General features: G+C 42.1%; 1 protein-coding gene and 1 long non-coding RNA gene across 2 annotated transcripts in view; both read right to left on the reverse strand.

Moving 5' to 3' along the window:
* The window catches only part of LOC310635946, an 871,275-nt gene that overhangs the window by 291,341 nt on the left and 558,805 nt on the right, over positions 1–21,129 (reverse strand). The gene's annotated exons all lie outside the window — the stretch shown is intronic.
* The window catches only part of LOC310633274 (vomeronasal type-2 receptor 26-like), a gene marked incomplete at both ends in the record, with an annotated part of 160,537 nt that overhangs the window by 3,953 nt on the left and 135,455 nt on the right, over positions 1–21,129 (reverse strand). The window contains 2 exons of the mRNA XM_083350974.1: positions 1,259–1,471; positions 6,194–6,994. Of these exons, the coding sequence (XP_083207100.1) occupies positions 1,259–1,471; positions 6,194–6,994 (1,014 nt within the window). The remainder of the gene's footprint in view (positions 1–1,258; positions 1,472–6,193; positions 6,995–21,129) is intronic.

The raw sequence follows: 21,129 nt of genomic DNA on the forward strand, positions 1-21,129 counted from the left end.
TTCCAAATTGTTCCTCTTTACTTCCTATATCAGAAATGGCTTTTCTTTGGACCAAAGTCTTGTTTCAGTGCTTCAGTTTCCTGCATCTGGGCATTATTGTTCATCAGAACAGTCATTGTGATTTCATATTATTATTATTATTATTATTATTATTATTATTATTATTATTATTATTATTATTATTAATTATTTAGATTTCTATACCGCCCTATTCCCGAAGGACTCAGGGCGGTTTACAGGGCAAGGTTAAAAACAGTTAAAACAGTACAAAAATTAAGATAAAATTAAGATTAAAATAGGATTAAATAACAATAGCCCAAATATAAAATTTAAATTTAAAAATTTAAAAATTTAAAACCCCTCAGTCCAGGCCAGATAAATCAAACAACCAGGTTTTTAGGTCCCGGTGAAACAAACGAAGGTCGGGGGCGGTCCGGAGTTCCACAGGCAGGTCGTTCCACAGGGCAGGCGCGCCCACAGAGAACGCCCTACCCCTAGGGATCACCCGCCGGAACTCAGTGACCGGCAGCACCCTAAGGAGTGCACAGGATGATGGGAGATTGATGCTGGCAGCAGGTGAACTGAAAACTGAACTGAAAATCTTGGACCTCCTTGCTCTGAGCAGAAAGCCTAATGCACTATCCCACTGTGGTGAAAGAGAGGCATGGATAATGCTGGCTACTTCCACACATCACTGACTGTGGACCTGCTCTTTTGGGGGACACTGTCACCAACCAGGACAGGCTGAATCCTAATTCCAAATATTTCCCACTTGGACCAAAAAGCTTCCTTCCAATTTGATTCAATTTCTTCTGACTCAGTCCAAACTTGAAGTTGGGCTCTGATCAACAGAATTTCCTTCTTCTTTGCTATTTGAGGATGAGGAACAAGCAAAATTGAGGCTATCAGTACCACAATACCCTGCACCTGAGGGCCTCTACCATCATATTTATGGAGATACTGGATTTTAGAGGATACATAAAAAGGCCAAGATGTGTGTCCTAAAAATGTGACACCAAGTAGCTCATATTGGACATTGCTGAATCAGCATAAATCAGTGCTCCACGTTATTGCATATAAAGGACAACGTGCTCAATAGTACTGAAGCCTCCCCAGTCATCTAATGGATCTATAATGCATCTACTCCCCACATTCAATTCTCAGGGAAAGCCATCCACATTGGTGAATAGGCTTTACCCACTTGAAATGGGTCCTAAAGCTTTGGAAAACAGAAAAAGGACTCCAATATTTTCCCCACCTTGTTGAGCAATTTTAACTCGAACAGTGTATCTTGATTGATAATAAGTCTCTGTCTTTCAAAACTCCCCAGCTGCTTTTTTACAGGATCCTCCTTGGGAAGAACCACCAAGCTCATTATATTCATATCTGGTTGTACATCTCCATTTTGGTCCAAATACAATTTCCAGTGCGAAATATTCCAAAACTCATTCTTCTCCAGGAAGGAATGAAACTAGAATAGAAACATCTAGGAATTTTAAAAGTGGAAAGCTTATCCCGCATGGTCTTTTCACATTTGAATCGTTTTTCTACAGTTGAATAACTTGCAAATATTGAGAGATGGGAGAACAGATGTTACATTTATCTTTAACAGAGAAAAAGGTTTGTCAAAATTTGTCAATCACATACTGAAGGAAATATGTATTGGCAAATTATAATTGATAAAAATTCCCTATTAAAGGGGACAATTTAGAACAGATCATAGATAAATTGAACGAAGAAAGAAATGAAGAAGTTATTCATACACTCCTTGGAAAAAAAATGATTACCAGAAAGTATGGATTTGTCAATAAGAAGGCTGGCAGTCTAATCTTCCCTGAGGTAGACCAGATGGTAAACACAACTACATGAGCTAATTTTGCTTTATTGTAATAATGAGCTTGTCGATCAGAAGGTCGGCAGTTTGGCGGGTCGAATCCCGAGTGCCGCGTAACAGAGTGAGCGCCTGTTACTCGTCCCAGCTTCTGCCAACCTAGCAGTTCGAAAGCACGTAAAAATGCAAGTAGAAAAATAGGGACCACTACGGTGGGAAGGTAACAGCATTCCGTGCGCCTTTGGCATCTAGTCATGCCGGCCACATGACCACGGAGACGTCCTCAGACAAGCGCTGGCTCTTCGGCTTTGAAACGGAGATGAGCACCGGCCCCTAGAGTCAGAAACGACTAGCACGCATGTGCAGGGGAACCTTTACCTTTACCTTTTACAGTAACAGAATCTTGCAAGTCTGAAAGTGCAAATCTCCCGTCAACATTTTTTTGCATCTTGAAAAGTTAGGGAGGATCCTTTCTGAGTTTCATTTTCTTCTCATTATGCAGTTGAGGGCTGTTCCACTCCTCTTGTCTGATGATTTCTAGGCAGCCTCTTTTCCCCAATCCGTATGGTTATTACCACATATCATTATACTTCCTTAATAGGTTGTGGGAAAGCTGGTAGTATTACTTGATTTCAGCGCAGTATTAACACAGTACTTCTTTATATGATGTTTGAAAACCTAGCTAAGTGAGAGCTGGATGGTGTGATAATCAGGTTGATGAAAACTTCCTTAAAAATTCTACTCAGATAATTTTGATTGTCCCTCATGAAGCTGGGGAGTTATAAATAACAAGTATAAAATTTGGGATTTTGTAATGCAACATTTATAGCAACTCTTAGGGAAAACTATTTTATTTATTTATTTTATTTATTTTATTGGATTTGTATACCGCCCTATTCCCGTAGGACTCCGGGCGGTTTACAGGGCAGTTAAAACCATGAATACAAAAAATTAAAAACAATTAAAACAATTAAATTAAATTCAAGCCCCAAGAGTAAATCTAAAACCCAGTTAAATTAACAACCCCACAGTCTGGACCAAACAGATTGAAGAGCCAAGTTTTCAGGTCTCTTTTTTAAAAAACAAAAAAAACCAAGCTTTAAAAAAATATTGTTTCTTAATATAGAAAGATAGGTAAATAAAATCCAGTACAAAAATATCTGATTTTTATCAGTTAGGACTTGACATACTATGCTACCTTGTATATGAAGAAAAAGATGGCAGCTTCAAATCTTTCATTAAGATTTCATTTCTACTTTTCCTCTTATTATTTCTTAATGTATAAATTAGAACCAGATATAAAATTCAAAACCCATCTTGATGGTTTATCAAAATAGGATGGAAAAAAAACCTACATGGAATTTAAGAGAGAGAGAAGTATAAGATTCTTCACTTAGAAAAAGCAAAATGAGATGGGAAGAAGGATGAGGGATACCAAACTTGATAGGAATATTTGTGATGTCAAAAAAGTAGTCAATTGTAAACCAAATGTGAATCAGCAGTGTGATGCCAATGGAGAAAACACAGCTGCATCCATAAGAATGTCAGGAAGAGAATGTTCTGGTTTGGGGAGATGACAGCTCAAGTACCAGGTCTCCTTGCAGACACTACACTTGGAGAAAACATTGCACAAATGCTGGATGTGCTTTAATGAATAGTAATGAAGCCAAGAACAGTTCAAAGGAGCTACTTTTAGCCTTGAGGAAAGACAAGAAAAGCCCTGTTGGTCTAAAAGCCCTGTTGGGGGAGATCCTTCTCTGTGGGCGCCCCGGAGCTATGGAATCAGTTACCGGTTGAGCTCCGGATGGCGCCCGATCTTCGCTCCTTTCGTCGCGATCTAAAAACATTCTTATTCGAACAAGTTGGCCTGGCCTAATGGGGGATTGGTGGGGTTTTTATTGTTGTTTTATTGGGGTTTTAATATTGTATTTACTGTTTTTAGTGGGCAGATATTTAATTCTTTTTTAATTTTTGTAATTTTGTATTTTTTATTCTTGCCCTGTTCACTGCCCTGAGTCCTTCGGGAAAAGGGCGGTATATAAATATTATTAAATAAATAAATAAATAAATAATGGAGATAATGTCAAGGTTCCGTTAGATGAAACTAGATATGGATGGCTTGGGTCCGGGTTATCTGAGGGAACACCTGCTGCCGGCATCAAGCTCCCTTCGTCCTGTGCGCTCCCACAGGGAGGGCCTTCTCAGGATACCGCCGGTTAAGGAATGCCAGAGGGTTATTCCCAGGGGAAGAGCGTTCTCTGTGGGCGCGCCGGCCCTATGGAACCAACTCCCCATGGAACTTAGGACTGCCCCCGACCTTCGCTCATTTCGCCGGGACCTGAAAACTTGGCTCTTCGAGCTGTCTGGCCCAGGCTGAGGGGTTTTAATTTTATTGGGTTTTAGTTTAAATTTTGGGGACTTGATTTAATTAATTTTAATCTGATTTTAATTTTTGTATGTTCGTTTTTAACCCTCCCTGTAAACCGCCCTGAGTCCTACGGGAATAGAGCGGTATATAAATTTAATAAAATAAAATATATAAAAATAAATAAAAGAACTTCAAGGCAAGGATTTCTTCCTTTAGGAACATTTCATTCAGGAAACTAAGTATGGGCACTTATATAGTTGAACCCAAGACTGAGATTCCCTCCCTCCAGATACAAAGTAACAAGTTGCATTTCCCACCCTACAAAAGCTGTTATAAATCACATTCTCCAAGTAGCGCAAAATGCAGACTTTTCTCTCCGGCTTCTCAGCCTGCCAAACCTTATCAGATATTGTCCTTGAGTTGCCACACTTCTGCATTGTTTTGGCTAGCTAAACCCTCAAGCATTTACCCCATTCCCCCTTCTACATCTGAACTCTAGAAGAACAGAAAAGGCACATTAAAAGCAAAAGTAAAATGGCTGCTGATTCTCAGTGGTCAGAGCATTGACAATGCATTGTCACAGTGTTGACAGATAAAACTCAAAAGGAATCTGGGAACCCCTTCTCCAATTTACAAAATATTTTGGTTGAAGAAGGGCAGATACAGCATTCTTCCAATAACTGGGATATGTTACACCCACAGAGAGGGCCTCCTCAGGGTGCCTCCTGTCAAGGAATGTTGACTGGTGGCCCCCAGGGGGAGGGCCTTCTCTGTGGGTGCTCCGGCATTATGGAACCAACTGGCGGTTGAACTCCGGACGGCATCAGACCTCCGATCCTTCCGTCGTGGGTTGAAGACCCATTTATTTGAACTAGCGGGTCTGGCCTGATGGGGGTACATGGGTTTTTTATAGGCTTGTTTTATTATTCTTGTTTTAACTTGGGCATTGATTTAATTGTCTTTTAATTTTTGTATTGTCATTTATATTTATGCCCTGTGAACCGCCCTGAGTCCCTTTGGGAGAAGGGCGGTATAGAAATCTCAATAAATTAAATTAAATTAATTAATTATAAAAAAAGCTTAAGATGTGTTCACTGTTATATTCCAGAGGTATGGACAAGGGGAAATGAACTCAGTGACAAAGAAATTCAAGCTGAATAAGAGGAAAAGCCATATAAAAGAAGAAGCAGTTTTAAGGTTGAGCCAGTGAACCATAAAAGATCAATCTCCCCTTCACTGACAGTCTCAATGCAAAGACCAAGCAGCCATCAGTCAGAGAACCTTCAACTGGGATTCCTGCAGAGAGGAAGGGTTTGGCTAAATGGTCTCAGGGTCTCTTTCAAATTTGTGAATTAAAAATTCTATGACACAAACCCAAATATACAGGAATATATTTAGAAATGCATGGATCTTTTTAATTTTTTTTTGCAGTGGGTAATATCAAAATATATTTGTCATAAAGGTAAAGGTAAAGGTAAATGTTACCCCGCACATGCGTGCTAGTCGTTTCTGACTCAAGGGGCTGGTGCTCATCTCTGTTTCAAAGCCAAAGAGCCAGAGTTTGTTCGAGGACGTCTCCGTGGTCATGTGGCCGGCATGACTAGACGCCAAAGGCGCACGGAACGCTGTTACCTTCCCACCGTAGTGGTCCCTATTTTTCTACTTGCATTTTTACGTGCTTTTGAACTGCTAGGTTGGCAGAAGCTGGGACAAGTAACAGGCACTCACTCTGTTATGCGGCACTCGGGATTCGACCCACCAAACTGCCGACCTTCTGATCGACAAGCTCATCATCCTAACCCACTGAGCCACCGCGTCCCTTATATTTGTCATACTTCCTGCTATTTGGAACATTATGATCTAAGCAAGTAGACTGGCCAAATCAGTTGGTCTTCTGTAGTGCAAGGGGATTGAGAAGGTTCCCCCCTTTCTCCTTTGGATTTCTTCCTCTACAGAAGAATGAAAATTGATGGATCCTAGTTGGGACCCCATACCTGCCATGGCTGCAGCTTTGGAGCACCCAACATCTCTTTTCCTTCCTTCCTTCTCCTCCTGGATCTGGAGGAATATGCAGTCTTCAAAGCATGGGCCAGAGTCTTAATCATACCATAAATGCGGTGGTCATTGTACATCCAGATAGCATTTCTGTTATTTTGGCTCTTCAGCGGTGCTTTCTGAGTGCATCTTTTTCGTCCTTTGACAGAAAAGGCATGCTTTGAAAAAGAACAGTGAAAACATTGATCTCGATATTGGGATCGCACAGCGAAAGTAGGTTTAAACTCGTCATCTTTTGGCTTTTGTTTTTCTTGAAAAGGAAAAGTCCAAAAACTATGGATGTATTTGAAAACTCTATTCCTTCCCATGTGATATTCTTTCAGGAATCTGATGATCCAAACTTTCCCTTCAATGGGTCCTGGCAAATCTTCAAATGTTAAATGGAAAGGAAGGATCCTGTCGACAAGGGGAACAAAAATCTGTTCCAAGAAGTGAACAAAGACATTGACATGTCTCCATTTAGAGACTGCATCCCTGAGGTGTGCTGTATCTCCAGTCTCTGAGAATAATTGTGACATCACAACACAAATGCCATTTCTGACAAGCAAAGGAATAAAGGTCCTCATGAAATTCTCCCCATTCACTGTGTCTGTAGCAAAGAGACCAATCAAGGTCCATCTGAAATGGAGGAGAAGTTGAATAATTGCTGGGTAGTAGATCCCTTCTTTGGGAAGCATCGAGTGAAAAAAAGGGAATTGACTTTTATCACTCAGAGTCTTTGAAGCAGTTGCATAACAGCTCTGAAAAAGCAATGAAGAATACTGTCATGTTTAGATACCAAGTCCAGAATAATCAGTTTTAATAAATTGAACATAGTTTTCATGATCATATAAGAGTTTATGACAGATCAGCTATTAAGCCATATCAAGATTCAAGATTCAAGGTGCTGGTGATGACCTATAAAGCCCTAAATGGCATGGGCCCGGATTACTTACGGGAGCACCTGCTGCCGGCGTCAACTTCCCTTCGTCCTGTGCGCTCCCACAGAGAGGGCCTCCTCAGAGTGCCGTCGGTCAGGGATTGCCGGCTGGCGGCCCCCAGGGGGAGAGCATTCTCTGTGGGCGTGCCAGCCTTTTGGAATCAACTGCCTGTTGAGCTCCAGACGGCTCCCAACCTTTGCTCTTTCCGCCGTGACCTGAAGACTTGGTTGCTTGAACAGGCCGGCCTGGACTAAGGGTTTGAGTTTATTTTAACTATTTATTGCTAGGGCTAATTAATTTAATTTTCTTTTTAACTTTTGTATGTTGCATTTTATTGCCCCGAGTCCTTTGGGAGAAGGGTGGTATAGAAATTTAATAATAATAAAAAAAGATACAGAATATAAAATGCAGACCATTATCAAAACTTTATAAAATAGAATAAAATAACAAATCAGCTAAAATAGAATAAGAATAAAAAAAAATGCTAACTCTATTTCTGTATCACCCCTACAAGTTACCAGAATAAGACTCACATATGCAGATGTCAACTGAACTGTTTTGTTCAAATAAAAGACCATATTATATATAATTTTTAAATTCTAATGTCAGTGTTGCGACAACTGAGAAACTGTAGCCATTTTCATCTTTTGCTTTCATTGTGGTTTTCCCCCCTGTTGTTTGGTATTTCAGATGAGAAAGGAGGGGGAAGAGGGAATACTTGAGCTGGTATAGCTAGCCATAGCAATTGCAATAGTATAAGCATCAAGGTCAATTATAGATAAAGTTTTGGCGGGCTGAAAAGTTGGGAGGAGAGCCCCCGTTTTTAGATTAATTGGTGAATTTGATTTATGACAGCCTTTCTGGGATGGGAATTGCGACTTGTTACTTTGTAGCAGGGGGAAGGGAATTTTCGTCTTGGGTTCAACTATGTAAGTGCTGATACTTTGTTTCCTAAATAAAATTTTCTTTAAGGAAGAAGACTTTGCCTTGAAGTTCTTTTAATTGGTTTCATCTATCGGAACCATGACAACTATCTGCAAAGGAAATACCATGTTTTAATGTATGTATCCCAATAGGTTTTTCATCTAAAGTGCAGTCCAAGATCTCTCTGATACACAACTGACATTCAAATAATAGATATGTTCTGGACTCTGTCCCTAGAGCTCCACAAATACAAGTCTCTTCATTATAAGAAATCTTCCATATTTAAGCGTTTTATGTCCATCTGCACAAACCTTGCTCAAGTAAATACTCATCCAAGATGTTTAGGGATTTCTGCATTTAAATCTACATGGCAACTTGGAAAGTACATTTGTAGCAGCTCATCTATTTCCATATGCTAATCTTTTTGAGGCTGGCTACATATTTCTCTACTTCAATATTCTGGATTCCTTCTACAGGAAGTTTTTTAGTTTCCTCTCCAGTTGTATAAAAGAGATGGAGACAAGGGCTGCTAATATTATTTGTCATTATTTGTCAATCCAAGGGGTCTTAAACTGAAATTGTGACAGAATATTTGGAGTCTGTAGGTTTTCATAGCTTTAATTTTACAGCAATAATTTCTATATCCTGATTTTAGGCAAACTACAAATTGTATAAATTCTCAATTGACCTCTAAAATCTCTGAAGTCTTTTTATCCATCCCCAAGATATTTGAATTCCATAGAGATGGTTGGATCTATCACTCACCCACTACCGCCTCACTCACTTTACCAGCTAGAGAAACATATACACAAACCTGTGCAACTTTGTAGGTGCCTAGTAATGTTGACATCTGTACAGAGATGTACCTTCCAGCTGCATCAAGAAGAACAAGAAGGTTGTCCTTCCTTCCACAGCTGTAATTGGGAACATTGGCTTTTCCAGTAGAGAGCATGTCCAGCAAGGCATCTGAAGTGCCAAGTGTGTTCATATAGTTGTCATGGATGTTGTAGCCCAAGGTGATATTGTACAGAAGCTTTGGATTCTTGTTGACCATTTCAATGGCAATAATAAAGCGAATGTTTCTAGCCAGATCGTGATGTATTGTACTGTAAAAAAAAGTTCATGTCATCATCAACAGCAACAACAAAACATTTTATTCATTTATATTTCTTTTTGTCCTCAAGCCAATACTGACCCCGAACCAGAGACAAATGATAGTCATCCTTTACCATTTCAGCTTTTTGCATGAGATGGAATGGTGATTGACCTCCATCATGGCTAGTAGTTACAAATATATCATTATTTATAATAGTGCTGATTTTCATTGTTCAATAACCAGGATTAAAACTCATTCAGTCATCATAAAAGGAAGAAACTTTTTCAAAAGTGACCCACAAAAGCAACTCTAAAAATAAGTCATTCTCTATTCCTATAAGAAAAAAACTTGGAAATGGAAGGGAAAACTACAACAATCAGTTCTTTACTCAAAAACTCAGTATTCACATGATAAACTCTGGATTTGATAGGCAGGGGAAAATAATCTGGACTTTTTTCAGATTTTATTGGCCTCATGTTTGGATTTGTCTTTTCCCCAAAATAAGACAAAAGGAAGAAGCCTAAGAAATCAAAACAATTCAAGAAATATCTATATATAAATAAGGTGAATAAGAAGAACAGAAGGAGAACTTTCAGTGCAAGTCCATCACACTAAATTTACGAGTGAGACTGACTGTATGGAGCCACATTGAAACTGAACGTTATACGTGATACTCTTGAAGCAGTGACAATTATACTAATGAGATGGTCTCCCAGCCTGTAATAACTCCATTTTCTGTTGTTATCCTGGTGCTCTAAACTCGGTGGACACTTCATTCTAAGCTTTCCAGAGATTGGCTGAGACATCAGCAGCATCAGAAGCAGAACCAGGAGGTTCATAATTCACGGGGCTGAATCAATTCCTTTCCCGTTTCTAAACAAGAACAACAAAAAGAGATAGAAGAATTCAAAGCACTTTCACAATATGGTAATGCCAGTAGTTTTCCTGATTCTGACAGAGACAAACTGAAGTCCACATGGTGAGGAGAGAAAGGTACACGCAAGTGCACAGCCCCTGACTCTCCCTTGATGTGTGCAACACAGTGGCATTTATACTTTTATGATGCAAGATCCCTTTCACATTGCTTCAGTCTGTTGTTTACATCAAAAGCAGTCACTGCAGAAATAGTAAAAATTGTCTTAAAGACCAGGCTGATAATTACAATGAAAACTAACTTCTCCTCTAGGGATCCTGAACTTCTTCCAGGGCTCCATGTGCAGAAGGGTAGTTGGAGAAAAACAAAGTGAAAAATCACAGATACAGCTCTGGGGGCACTGTTCTTTAGTGGTTGTCATCCTTTCTGTTAGGACCTGTTCAGAAAGTGATACTGGAGGAAGATAACTCATTGTCCAGGGAATTGACTTTCAGGTTGGTCAGTTTAATAATAATAATAATAATAATAATAATAATAATAACAACAACAACAACAACAACAACAACAACAGCAACAGCAACAACAACAACAACAACAATAATAACCTGGTTGATACCTAGGATGCTGGCAGCAACCTGTGTCAACCATTAGTGCCAGCCAATTTGAGTGTTCAGTTGACTGAGTTTCATGTTTTATGAATAAAAGTTTTACATAATAATAATAATAATAATAATAATAATAATAATAACAACAACAACAACAACAACAACAACAACAACAACCTGGACAACCGAAGAAAATCGAGAAATCATCCAATGCTACTACCAGGCAGAACCAACAGCCAGGGGATTTCAAAAAAGAATGATGCAACTGTGTAAGGAAAAGCATCCGGAAAGTGATGTAACTGAACAACAATTAATAGATCAAAGACATTTCATCATCCCTAATAAAGTTTTTACATATTTGGAAAGTCAACATCTAGGAACAATGGCTAAAAAGAAAACAACAAGCAATGATGATGAACAAGCTGAAGAAATTGTTCCAATACCTGAACAAACTGACCAACCCGCGGAAGAAGCCACCACACAGGATGAAGATTCCCTTGTGCAACAACTCGAAAGTGTAGAGCTAAGTAATCTAGCAAAAATGCTGAAAGAAAAGATTGAAAACCACATCAAAGAAAACACAGAAAGAAAAAGACTGCCTGCCATCCATGAAGTGCATAGCAAACGAGGGAAAGATCTACTAAATGCTGTGAACAACATTTTAACTTCCATCCCATCCACCACACTGTATGCAACAAACCAACTAATCTACAGTACAGCCGCCGTTATAACTGCAGAATTGGGTTATAAAATGCCAAAAAAGAAACCCACTGGAACACCAAAGTGGAAAATTCGACTTGAAAATAAAACAAAAAAAAAAAACTATGAGGAGATGTCAGCAAATTGAAATACTTGAAAGAAGGAAAACTAAAGAACGAAAAGCTGAAAAATAGTTTATACAAAAAATATAACCTGGAGGAAACAACAATAACAGAAATCATGGAAAACCTAAAACAGCATGTAATAGCAACAGCAAAGAAAATTGAAAGATATGAGGGACGAATAAAACAATATCGTGAAAACATCCAGTTCAGAAGAAACCAGCACCTCTTTTATTGGTCACTTGATGAAAATAAAGTCCAAACTACTGTTCTACCATGTAAAGAAAAAACCTTAAACTTTTGGAAAGAACTGTGGGAAAACCCAGTGGAACATAATAAAACTGCCTCCTGGATCAAAGATTTCCAAAAATAAGCAACACAAAACAAAATGGAGAATATTGTAATAACACTGATATGGTTAATAATAATAATAATAATAATAATAATAATAATAATAATAATAATAATAATAATAATAATAATAATATAAAGTTGGAAGGGACCTTGGAGGTCATCTAGTCCAACCCCCTGCTCAGGCAGGAAACCCTATACCATTTCAGACAAATGGCTGTCCAGTCTCTTCTTAAAAACCTCCAGTGTTGGAGCATTCACCACCTCTGGAGGCAGGTTGTTCCACTGGTTAATTGTTCTGACTGTCAGGAAGTTTCTCCTTAGTTCTAGGTTGCTTCTCTCCTTGACTAGTTTCCATCCGTTGCTTCTTGTCCTGCTTTCAGGTCCTTTGGAGAATAGCTTGATTCCCTCTTCTATGTGGCAGCCCCCGAGATATTGGAAGACTGCTATCATGTCACCCCTCACTCTTCTCTTCGTTAAACTACACATACCCAATTCCAGCAACCGTTCCCTATATGTTTTAGCCTCCAGTCCCCCAATCATCTTGGTTGCTCTTCTCTGTACCCTTTCTGGAGTCTCGACATCTTTTTTACATCGTGGTGACCAAAACTGGATGCAGTATTCCAGGTGTGGCCTTACAAAAGCATTGTAAAGTGGTATTAGTACTTCACTTGATCTTGATTCTATCCCTCTGTTAATGCAGCCTAGCACTGTGTTGGCTTTTGTGGCAGCTGCAGCACACTGTTGCACATTGCTTTTCAGCAGAATTTCAACTTTCAGAGCTGCTGGAAAGTGCTCCATGCTGTAAGTTTTGCAAGGGCAGCACCAAAAAAGGAGCTAGAGCCCTGATTGGTTTGCATTGTATTTGAACTGCATTTGGGGTCAGCAGCTCTGAAAGTTGAAATTCTGCTGAAAAGCAATGGAGATCCAATGAGGACCCCAAATGCAGTTCAAATACAATGCAAACCAATCAGGGCTCTAGCTCCTTTTTTGGTGCTGCCCTTGCAAAACTTACAGCATGGAGCACTTCCCAGCAGCTCTGAAAGTTGAAATTCTGCTGAAAAGCAATGGAGATCCAATGAGGACCCCATCCGGAAGACAACTGGTAACCAATGCAGCTCACGGAGCAGAGGTGTAACATGGGAGTATCGGGAGACTCCCAACACAACTCTCGTGGCTGCATTCTGTACCAGTTGGAGCCTCTGAGTGGTCCTCAAGGACAGCCCCATGTAGAGAGTCCAGTAGTCCAGACGAGAGGTCACGAGCGCGTGAGTGACCGTACATAAGGCATCCCGGTCTAGATAGGGCCGCAACTGGTGCACCAGGCGAACCTGGGCGGAGGCCCCCCTAGTCACAGCTACTATATGGTCTTCCAGAGTGAGCCGTGAATCTAGGAGGACTCCCAAGTTGCGAGCCCTATCTACGGGGGGTAATAGTTCACCATGGAAAGAGATGGAATGTTCCGAATATCCCGGGATGCCGGTATGCACAGCCACTCAGTCTTGTCGGGGTTGAGTTGAAGTCTGTTCCTCCCCGTCCAGACCCGAACCGCCTCCAGGCAACGGGACATCATGTCGAGGGCATCACTGGGGTGGTTTGGGGTCAAAATAAAAAGCTGGGTATCATCGGCATACTGATGATACCCAACTCCAAAACCACGAATGATCTCACCCAGCGGTTTCATGTAGATGTTGAACAGGAGAGGCGAGAGGACCCGACCCCTGAGGAACTCCACAAACGAGAGACCTCGAGGTCGACCTCTGCCCTCCTGCCAACACCGACTGTGAACGTGTCAGGAGATAGGAGGAGAACCACTGCAAAACCGTGCCTCCCACTCCCAATCCCCTGAGATGCCGCAGCAGGATACCATGGTCGATGGTATCGAACGCCACTGAGAGGTCTAATAGGACTAGGACAGAGGAATGTCCCCTGTCCAGAGCCCTCCAGAGATCATTCACCAGAGCGACCAATGCTGTCTCCGTGCTTTACCCGGGCCTGAAACCCGATTGGTACGGGTCTAGATAATCCGCTTCATCCAGGACCAGAGGGAGCTGATGCGCCACCACACTCTCAACAACCTTCGCAAGAAAGCGAAGGTTGGAGACCGGACGAAAGTTATTCAACACAGCTGAGTCCAAGGCAGGCTTCTTGAGGAGAGGTCTCACCACCGCCTCTTCAAGACGGCGGGGAAACTACCCCCACTCAAAGGCCTGGAACCAGCCTTGTGTCCCCTCCTGGGCCGCATAAACCAGCCAGGAAGGGCACAGGTCCAATAAACATGTGGTGGAGCTCAGCCTCCCCATAATCCTGTCCACTTCCTCCGGAGTCACAGAATCAAACTCCTCCCAGGTAATATCGACAAGACCACCCGTGTCCTAATCGTCAGACTCTGCCCAGTCAGAGTCCAGACCGGTCCGAATCTGAGCGATTTTGTCCGACAGATGTTGGTTAAACTCCTCGGCACGACCCTGCAAGGGTTCCTCCTTCACCTCCTGATTAAGGAGGGAGCGAGTCACCCTAAACAGGGCGGCCGGGTGATTATCTGCGGACGCGATAAGGGTAGCGAAGTGATTAGACCTCGCCGCCTTTATTGCAGCGAGATAAGACCTAATGTAGGTTCTTAGTCGCAATCAGTCGGATTCAGATCGGCTGGATCTCCAACAGCTCTCTAGGCCCCGTCTCCGACGCTTCATCTCCCGAAGCTCTGCAGAAAACCATGGAGCTCGATGGGATCTGCACCGGGTCAGGGGCCGCAAGAGTACAACTCGATCAAGAGCCTCCATGGCTGCCCTTTCCCAGGCTTCCACTAAGGTATCCGCTGAGTTGTGAGCGAAGGAGGCAGGTGGGGACCCCAGCGCTGCCTGGAACCTCTCAGGGTCCATTAAGGGCCTGGGGCGGTACCATCTAGTTGGTTCCACACACCCACAGTGGGGAGTGGCAAAACGGAAGACCAGTACCTTTGAACACTAATCAGTACCTTTGACACTACATGTGGTTAAGATTAGGGCAGTTGTGATTTTCATTTCTATTAGATCTCCATATATTAAGTCCTAATTTGGAGAGCTTAAATGGACTCCAGAAGATGGTAGAGGACAGGAAGGCCTGGAGGAATGTTGTCCATGGGGTCACAATGGGTCTTCGCAACTAACAACAACAACAATTTGGAGATGATTTTAAAATGCCTGTCTTCTAACATCAAGGGAGCAATAAGTGGTTCTTCTGGTTATGTGGATGTGTTTGCTGGGGTGGGGGGTTCTTTAAATACCATAGGGTTGGAAGACAGTATGACAATTGTAGACAAATTACCTTACAATTCCTGTGTTTTCCATCTCTCTCAAGTGTGGCAAATGAGAGGAGAATCTGGACTCACTTCCCTCACTAGTAATCTTTCCTACAGGCAATGTTTGGATTGGAATCACTGATTCATTTTTGTCCTCCATCAAAGTTCTTCTGTGATAGGCAATTGCAGGAGGCTTCATAATCAGCATTTATCTAGGAAGCTACAGGGAGACCAACTGTCTTCTGAAGCTGCCTAGAGGTTAAATTCTGCAACCAAAGGTGAGGAACAGTTGAAGCCCAGAGAGGAGAGGAAGGAAAGTGGGTGGTCCATTCCCTAATCTTCCCTCCCTTTACTGAAGAACCTTCTCCTAATGTCCAGCTAAAACCCTTTCACCCTTTGATTCTTCCTTCTGAACTGCCTTCTGAAATCAACTCTACCTGGGGTTTGTCTTGAGACAGTGCTTACCCTTTCTCTTCATCTTCTCTTTGCAAGACTAGTCAGTCATTCTTTCAAGTCATTCTCATGAGTCCAAGGAAACAAATTGTTCAGTGAGGTTGTGTCTCAAGCCACTTGACCTGGTTTTACTGGGCAGACATGTGTTTTGACCACCAGGCGTGATTAGAGGGTGTACATAGGAATGACACGGCCTGCTGCAAACTGGTGGCCCATGAAGTTGGTTGGAGCTCCAGTACTCACTGAGTAGTCCTTCATGGTACTACATCTACATGGAGGGAAGTAAGCAGTGGTGTACCACAAGGTTCAGTCTTAGGCCCAGTACTCTTCAATATCTTCATAAATGACTTGGGTCTTTGGGCCACTGCCATCGCTCATGGCAGGAGGTCGCATGGTGCTTCGAGCTGGTGGCAATGGCCCAAAATGCCATGGAGCATCCTTCTGTGAGCAGCAGAAATGGCCCGAAGTGCTGCATGTAGCAGCAATGGTGCAAAGCACCATGTGGCATCCTGCCGCGAGCAGCAGAAACTGCCCAAAGCACTGCACAGCTTCTTGCTGTGAGCACAAACCACCATGCTGTGGGCAATGGCACAAAGCACTGTGTGACCTCCTGCCATGAGCGGCGGCACTGGTGTGATGAGCCACACGGTTTCACAAGTGTTGGGGTATGGGAGACCTAGCTGTGGTGGTCCTTCAGATAAGGTGAGTGCAGGGCATGTAGGGCAGCTCCACCCCCCCACCCTAGCTTGATTTTTAGGCATGCACCTCACCCCAAAACTAGGGCTTATTTTTTGGGGGGGGTAGGTCTTATATTAGACCCACCCCCAAAAATCAAACTGGGGCTTACTTTTGGGAAAACCTGGTACAATCCTTGGTTGTATAAAAAGAGGCACTGGGTCAAAATCACATGAAGTATTAGTACCACTTTATAAAGCCTTAGTAAGGCCACATCTGGAATACTGCATCCAGTTTTGGTCACCAAATTACAAAAAAGATGCTGAGACTTTGGGAAAAGTGCAAAGAAGATGATTAAAGGCCTGGATTCTCAAACATATGAAGGATGGTTGCAGGATTTGGGAAGGGCCAATCTAGAGAAAAGAAGGATTAGGGGGGATGATTAGGAGGCGTTCAATTTATGTCCCAAAGCACCAGAGGGCAAGATAAGGAACAATGGATGGAAACTAATCAAGGAGTGAGGCAACCTAGAACTAAGGAGAAATTTCCTAACAGTGAGGACAACTAACCAGTGGAACAGCTTGCCTTCAGACGTTGTGGATGCTCCATCACTGGAGGTTTTTAAGAAGAGACTGGACAGCCCCTTGTCTGAAATGGTATAGGGACTCCTGCTTGAGCAGGGGGCTGGACTAGAAGATCTCCAAGGTCCCTTCCAGCTCTATTCTGATTATTAGGTATAACAATAGGTTTGTTATGGGCTCTTGCTGTTTAGGTAGCCATCTATATGCAAGCACAGCTGAGTTACTCCTTGTATTATGCCCAGACATTCAGTTTGGGTTAACTTGTGAAGAATCTCATCTGCCAACCTTTCTTGAAATTGGTCATTCAGGGCAACTTCATGCTGCAAGGAATATTTTCCAAGAGGAGTGTGTAAAAGAGTTCCAAGGCTCAAGAGCAAGGTCACAATTCTCAGCCATTCCAATGGCTTAAGGTCAAGAGAGAAATTCATACACAGGGAATCACATTTGAGCATTAAATGTCATTTCTAGCAAAGAGAAGATATGGAATCCCATCTCTTCTATAGGCTGGCACACCTCAGAATGTGGCTGCAGCCAACTGTCACTGATCGGAATCTTTGTTCTGTTGCTAGGCAACCAATCTAATGGAACCTTCTGCTCTCCTTTCTCCTGGGCCATGACAAATCGACACTTCAAGAGCCAAAATGAGTAACAAAGGGGACAAAGGACAACCTTGTTAGGTCGGCTAATAGATATCACATAATTTAATTAGATCACCATTAACCATAATTTGCACCTTCTGACACTAGATTCCTGGAATAAAATTCTTGCCAAAGTTTATAACTTCCAAAACTTTAAACAAAAAAAGACCAACTCAAATTATCAAAAGCTTTCTCTGCATCTAAGAAGAAAAATGCGGCTTGTTTTTTTGTTATGTTGCTGTTTTCCTTGTTACCTTCTGGGAGGAGGCTTCATGGTATCCGTAGCAGAACATTCAGATTCAGCCATAGTTTCATTCCCGGTTAGACTACTGTAATGCTCTCTACATGGGGCTGCCCTTGAGGACCACTCGGAGCCTTCAACTGGTGCAGAATGCGGCCGCGCGAGTTGTGATGGGGGCTTCCCGATACTCCCATGTAATACCTCTACTCTGCAAGCTGCATTGGCTTCCGGTTGCCCTCCGGGTGAGATTCAAGGTGCTGGGGATGACCTATAAAGCCCTAAATGGCTTGGGTCCGGGATATCTGAGGGAACACCTGCTGCCGGCATCAAGTTCCCTTCGTCCTGTGCAATCCCACAGGGAGGGCCTTCTCAGGGTGCCGCCGGCAAAGGATTGCCGGAGGGCGACACCCAGGGGGAGGGCCTTCTTTGTGGGCGCGCCTGCCCTTTGGAACCAGTTACCCATAGAGCTCAGGACTGCCCCAGATTTTTGTTTGTTCCGCCGGGACCTGAAGACCTGGCTCTTTGAGCTTTCCAGCCAGGACTGAGAACTTTTAATTTTTAACCTATTGTAATTGGCTTTTTTTTAACTGGAGTTAAGGGTTTTAGATTTTAATCAAGGATAATTTAATTTATTTTAATTTGTTATTAACTTTTGTATTGTTATATTGTTTTAATTGCCTTGTGAACCGCCCTGGGTCCTACGGGAGAAGGGAGGTATATAAGTTTAAATAATAATAATAATAATAATAATAATAATAATAATAATAATAATAATAATAATAATAATAATAATAATAATACAGCATTAACCTTGTGAACACTCAAGCTTCCTCCTTCCGTTATATATTCAAGATGGACAGTATTTAATATTCATTTGTTATGTATATGTAGGGGTGTGGGTCTATACATATGTGTATATAGTATGGTTAGGTGTGTGTCATGTATGTGTTTCACTTTGAGAGCAGGCAACTAAATTTCATTTTTGATGTGTGCCGTTGTGCCCACAGTAAAAAAAATGACAATAAAGCTTATCTTATCATCTCATCTCATCTCATCTCATCTCATCTCATCTCATCTCATCTCATCCCATCCCCTCCCCTCCCCTCCCCTCCCCTCTCCTCTCCTCTCCTCTCCTCTCCTCTCCTCTCCTCTCCTCTCCTCTCCTCTCCTCTCCTCTCCTCTCCTCTCCTCTCCTATCTTATCTTATCTTATCTTATCTTATCTTATCTTATCTTATCTTATCTTATCTTATCTTATCTTATCTTTGCTTTGCTTTGCTTTGCTTTGCTTTGCTTTGCTTTGCTTTGCTTTGCTTTGCTTTGCTTTGCTTTGCTTTGCTTTGCTTTTGTTTATGCCTCTACACTTTGTTGTACCTTTCTGGGGAATGTCAGGGGGGCTGGAAGTGCCCAAGGCCATCTGCTTCACTTCAGCAAGAAAAGAGACACCTGGAAACATCTTATCACAGTTTCCTTCCAGAGTTCTTACAAGATCTTAGCAACATCTTAACATCTCTGGATTGTCTCCTATGGACTGGGCAGTTGAGAGGGCTTTTGAACAATGGGTTTTAACCTAACAATTTCATACAGGAACTTCAGATCCTGCCTGCTTTTCCTATTTTCACTATCTCTCAATAAAAGCTTTGAAATGCTGCCAGTTTCAAGAGTTCTGCTTTCTTGAGGGAATCAGCTGAGGCAGGAGCTCACACCCACCTTCTACCTGTCATGATCAGGAAGGATCGTGTTAGCTTCTCTCTCTTGTTCAAACCCTCAATTACCTCTTATAGACTAATCTGTAAATATCAGTATTCTCCCCCTCTAGATAAGAAACATAATCCCAAGAGAAAAACTGTCTCAAAGACATCAGAAACATAGGGAATCCCAACCAAATGTACCAACCATTTGGCAATGATTTGGGGAGGGAGATTCACACACAGTCTCAGAGATGGGTAGGCCCAAAGGGCCCCAGAAATAGAAGAGGGACTACATATTTTCCACAAACCGTTGGGGAACAATGTTTGAGTAGCAGATCAGATGTCACCAAGTATGACCCACATTCTACCTGTCATGATCAGGAAGGTTCTACCTAACCTGTTAGCTTCTCTCATGATCAAACCCCCAGTTACCTCTTATAGACCAATGTGTAAATATCATTGTCTTCCCCCTCTAGATGAATAACATAATCACAGGAGAAAAACTAACTCAAGGACATCAGGAAAATGGGGAATCCCAACCACATTTACCACTTAAACATTTGGCAATCTTTGGCAGGGGATTCACAAACAGTCTCACAGATGACTAGGCCAAAAGGTCCCCACTTCACCAACAGTGTCCACAGAAAAAGAAGAGTGGGAGGGTGTGGCAAGAAATCAGTTTGCAGCATCCACCATGCTGTGGGCACTGCCACCCTCACAGCTGCAGACCTCAGATCCACTATTTATTTAATAAACAAACTTACTTCAAAATATAAAGGATCTCCAGGTCTTACACAAATATTTATTTATTTATTTATTTATTGAATTTATAAACTGCCCTATTCCTGTGGGACTCAGGGCGGTTTACAGGGCAGTTAAAACCGTGAAATACAAAAATTAAAATCAATTAAAATAATTAATTAAATTCAAGCCCCAAAAGTAAATCTAAAACCCAATTAAAATTAAAAACCCCTCAGTCTGGGCCAAACAGCTCGAAGAGCCAGGTTTTCAGGTCCCGGCTAAATGAGCGAAGGTCGGGGGCAGTCCTAAGCTCTGTAGGTAGTTGGTTCCATAGGGCAGGCACACCCACAGAGAACGCCCTTCCCCTGGGCATTCATTAACCAACGGTACCCTGAGAAGGCCCTCCCTGTGGGAGCGCACAGGACAATGGGAAGATGATGCCGGCAGCAGGTGTTCCCTCAGATATCCCGGACCCATGCCATTTAGGGCTTTATAGGTCATTACCAGCACCTTGAATCTCACCCAGAGGGCAACCGGAAGCCAATGCAGCTCGCGGAGAAGAGGTGTTACACGGGAGTATCGGGAAGCTCCCATCACAACTCGTGCGGGAAAGGAAAGGACAATAGAGAGAACATCAAGGACAATATAATAAATGTTCTATCCACTCTAAAACTTTTGACCTATTAACTAAATGGTAGTCTATAGGCTATCATTTTCTAGCTCTTAAATCAGATCTCATCCCAAAATTGATATTTCCAGAAAACATAGGGAATAAAAATTTCACTTCAGTCACAAGCAATTTTAAAATCAGCTCCTGTTTAGGATTTGCATATGGAGATTTAATAGAAAACCAAACCATAAATAGGTCCCACTCTTAACATTAAAGGTAAAGGTAAAGGTTCCCCTGCACATGCGTGCTAGTCGTTTCCAACTCTAGGGGCCGGTGCTCATCTCCGTTTCAAAGCTGAAGAGCCAGCACTTGTCC

This window comes from Vipera ursinii (genome assembly GCF_947247035.1).
Source record: "Vipera ursinii genome assembly, chromosome: 2".
In the NCBI taxonomy this organism is placed as follows: Eukaryota; Metazoa; Chordata; class Lepidosauria; order Squamata; family Viperidae; genus Vipera; species Vipera ursinii.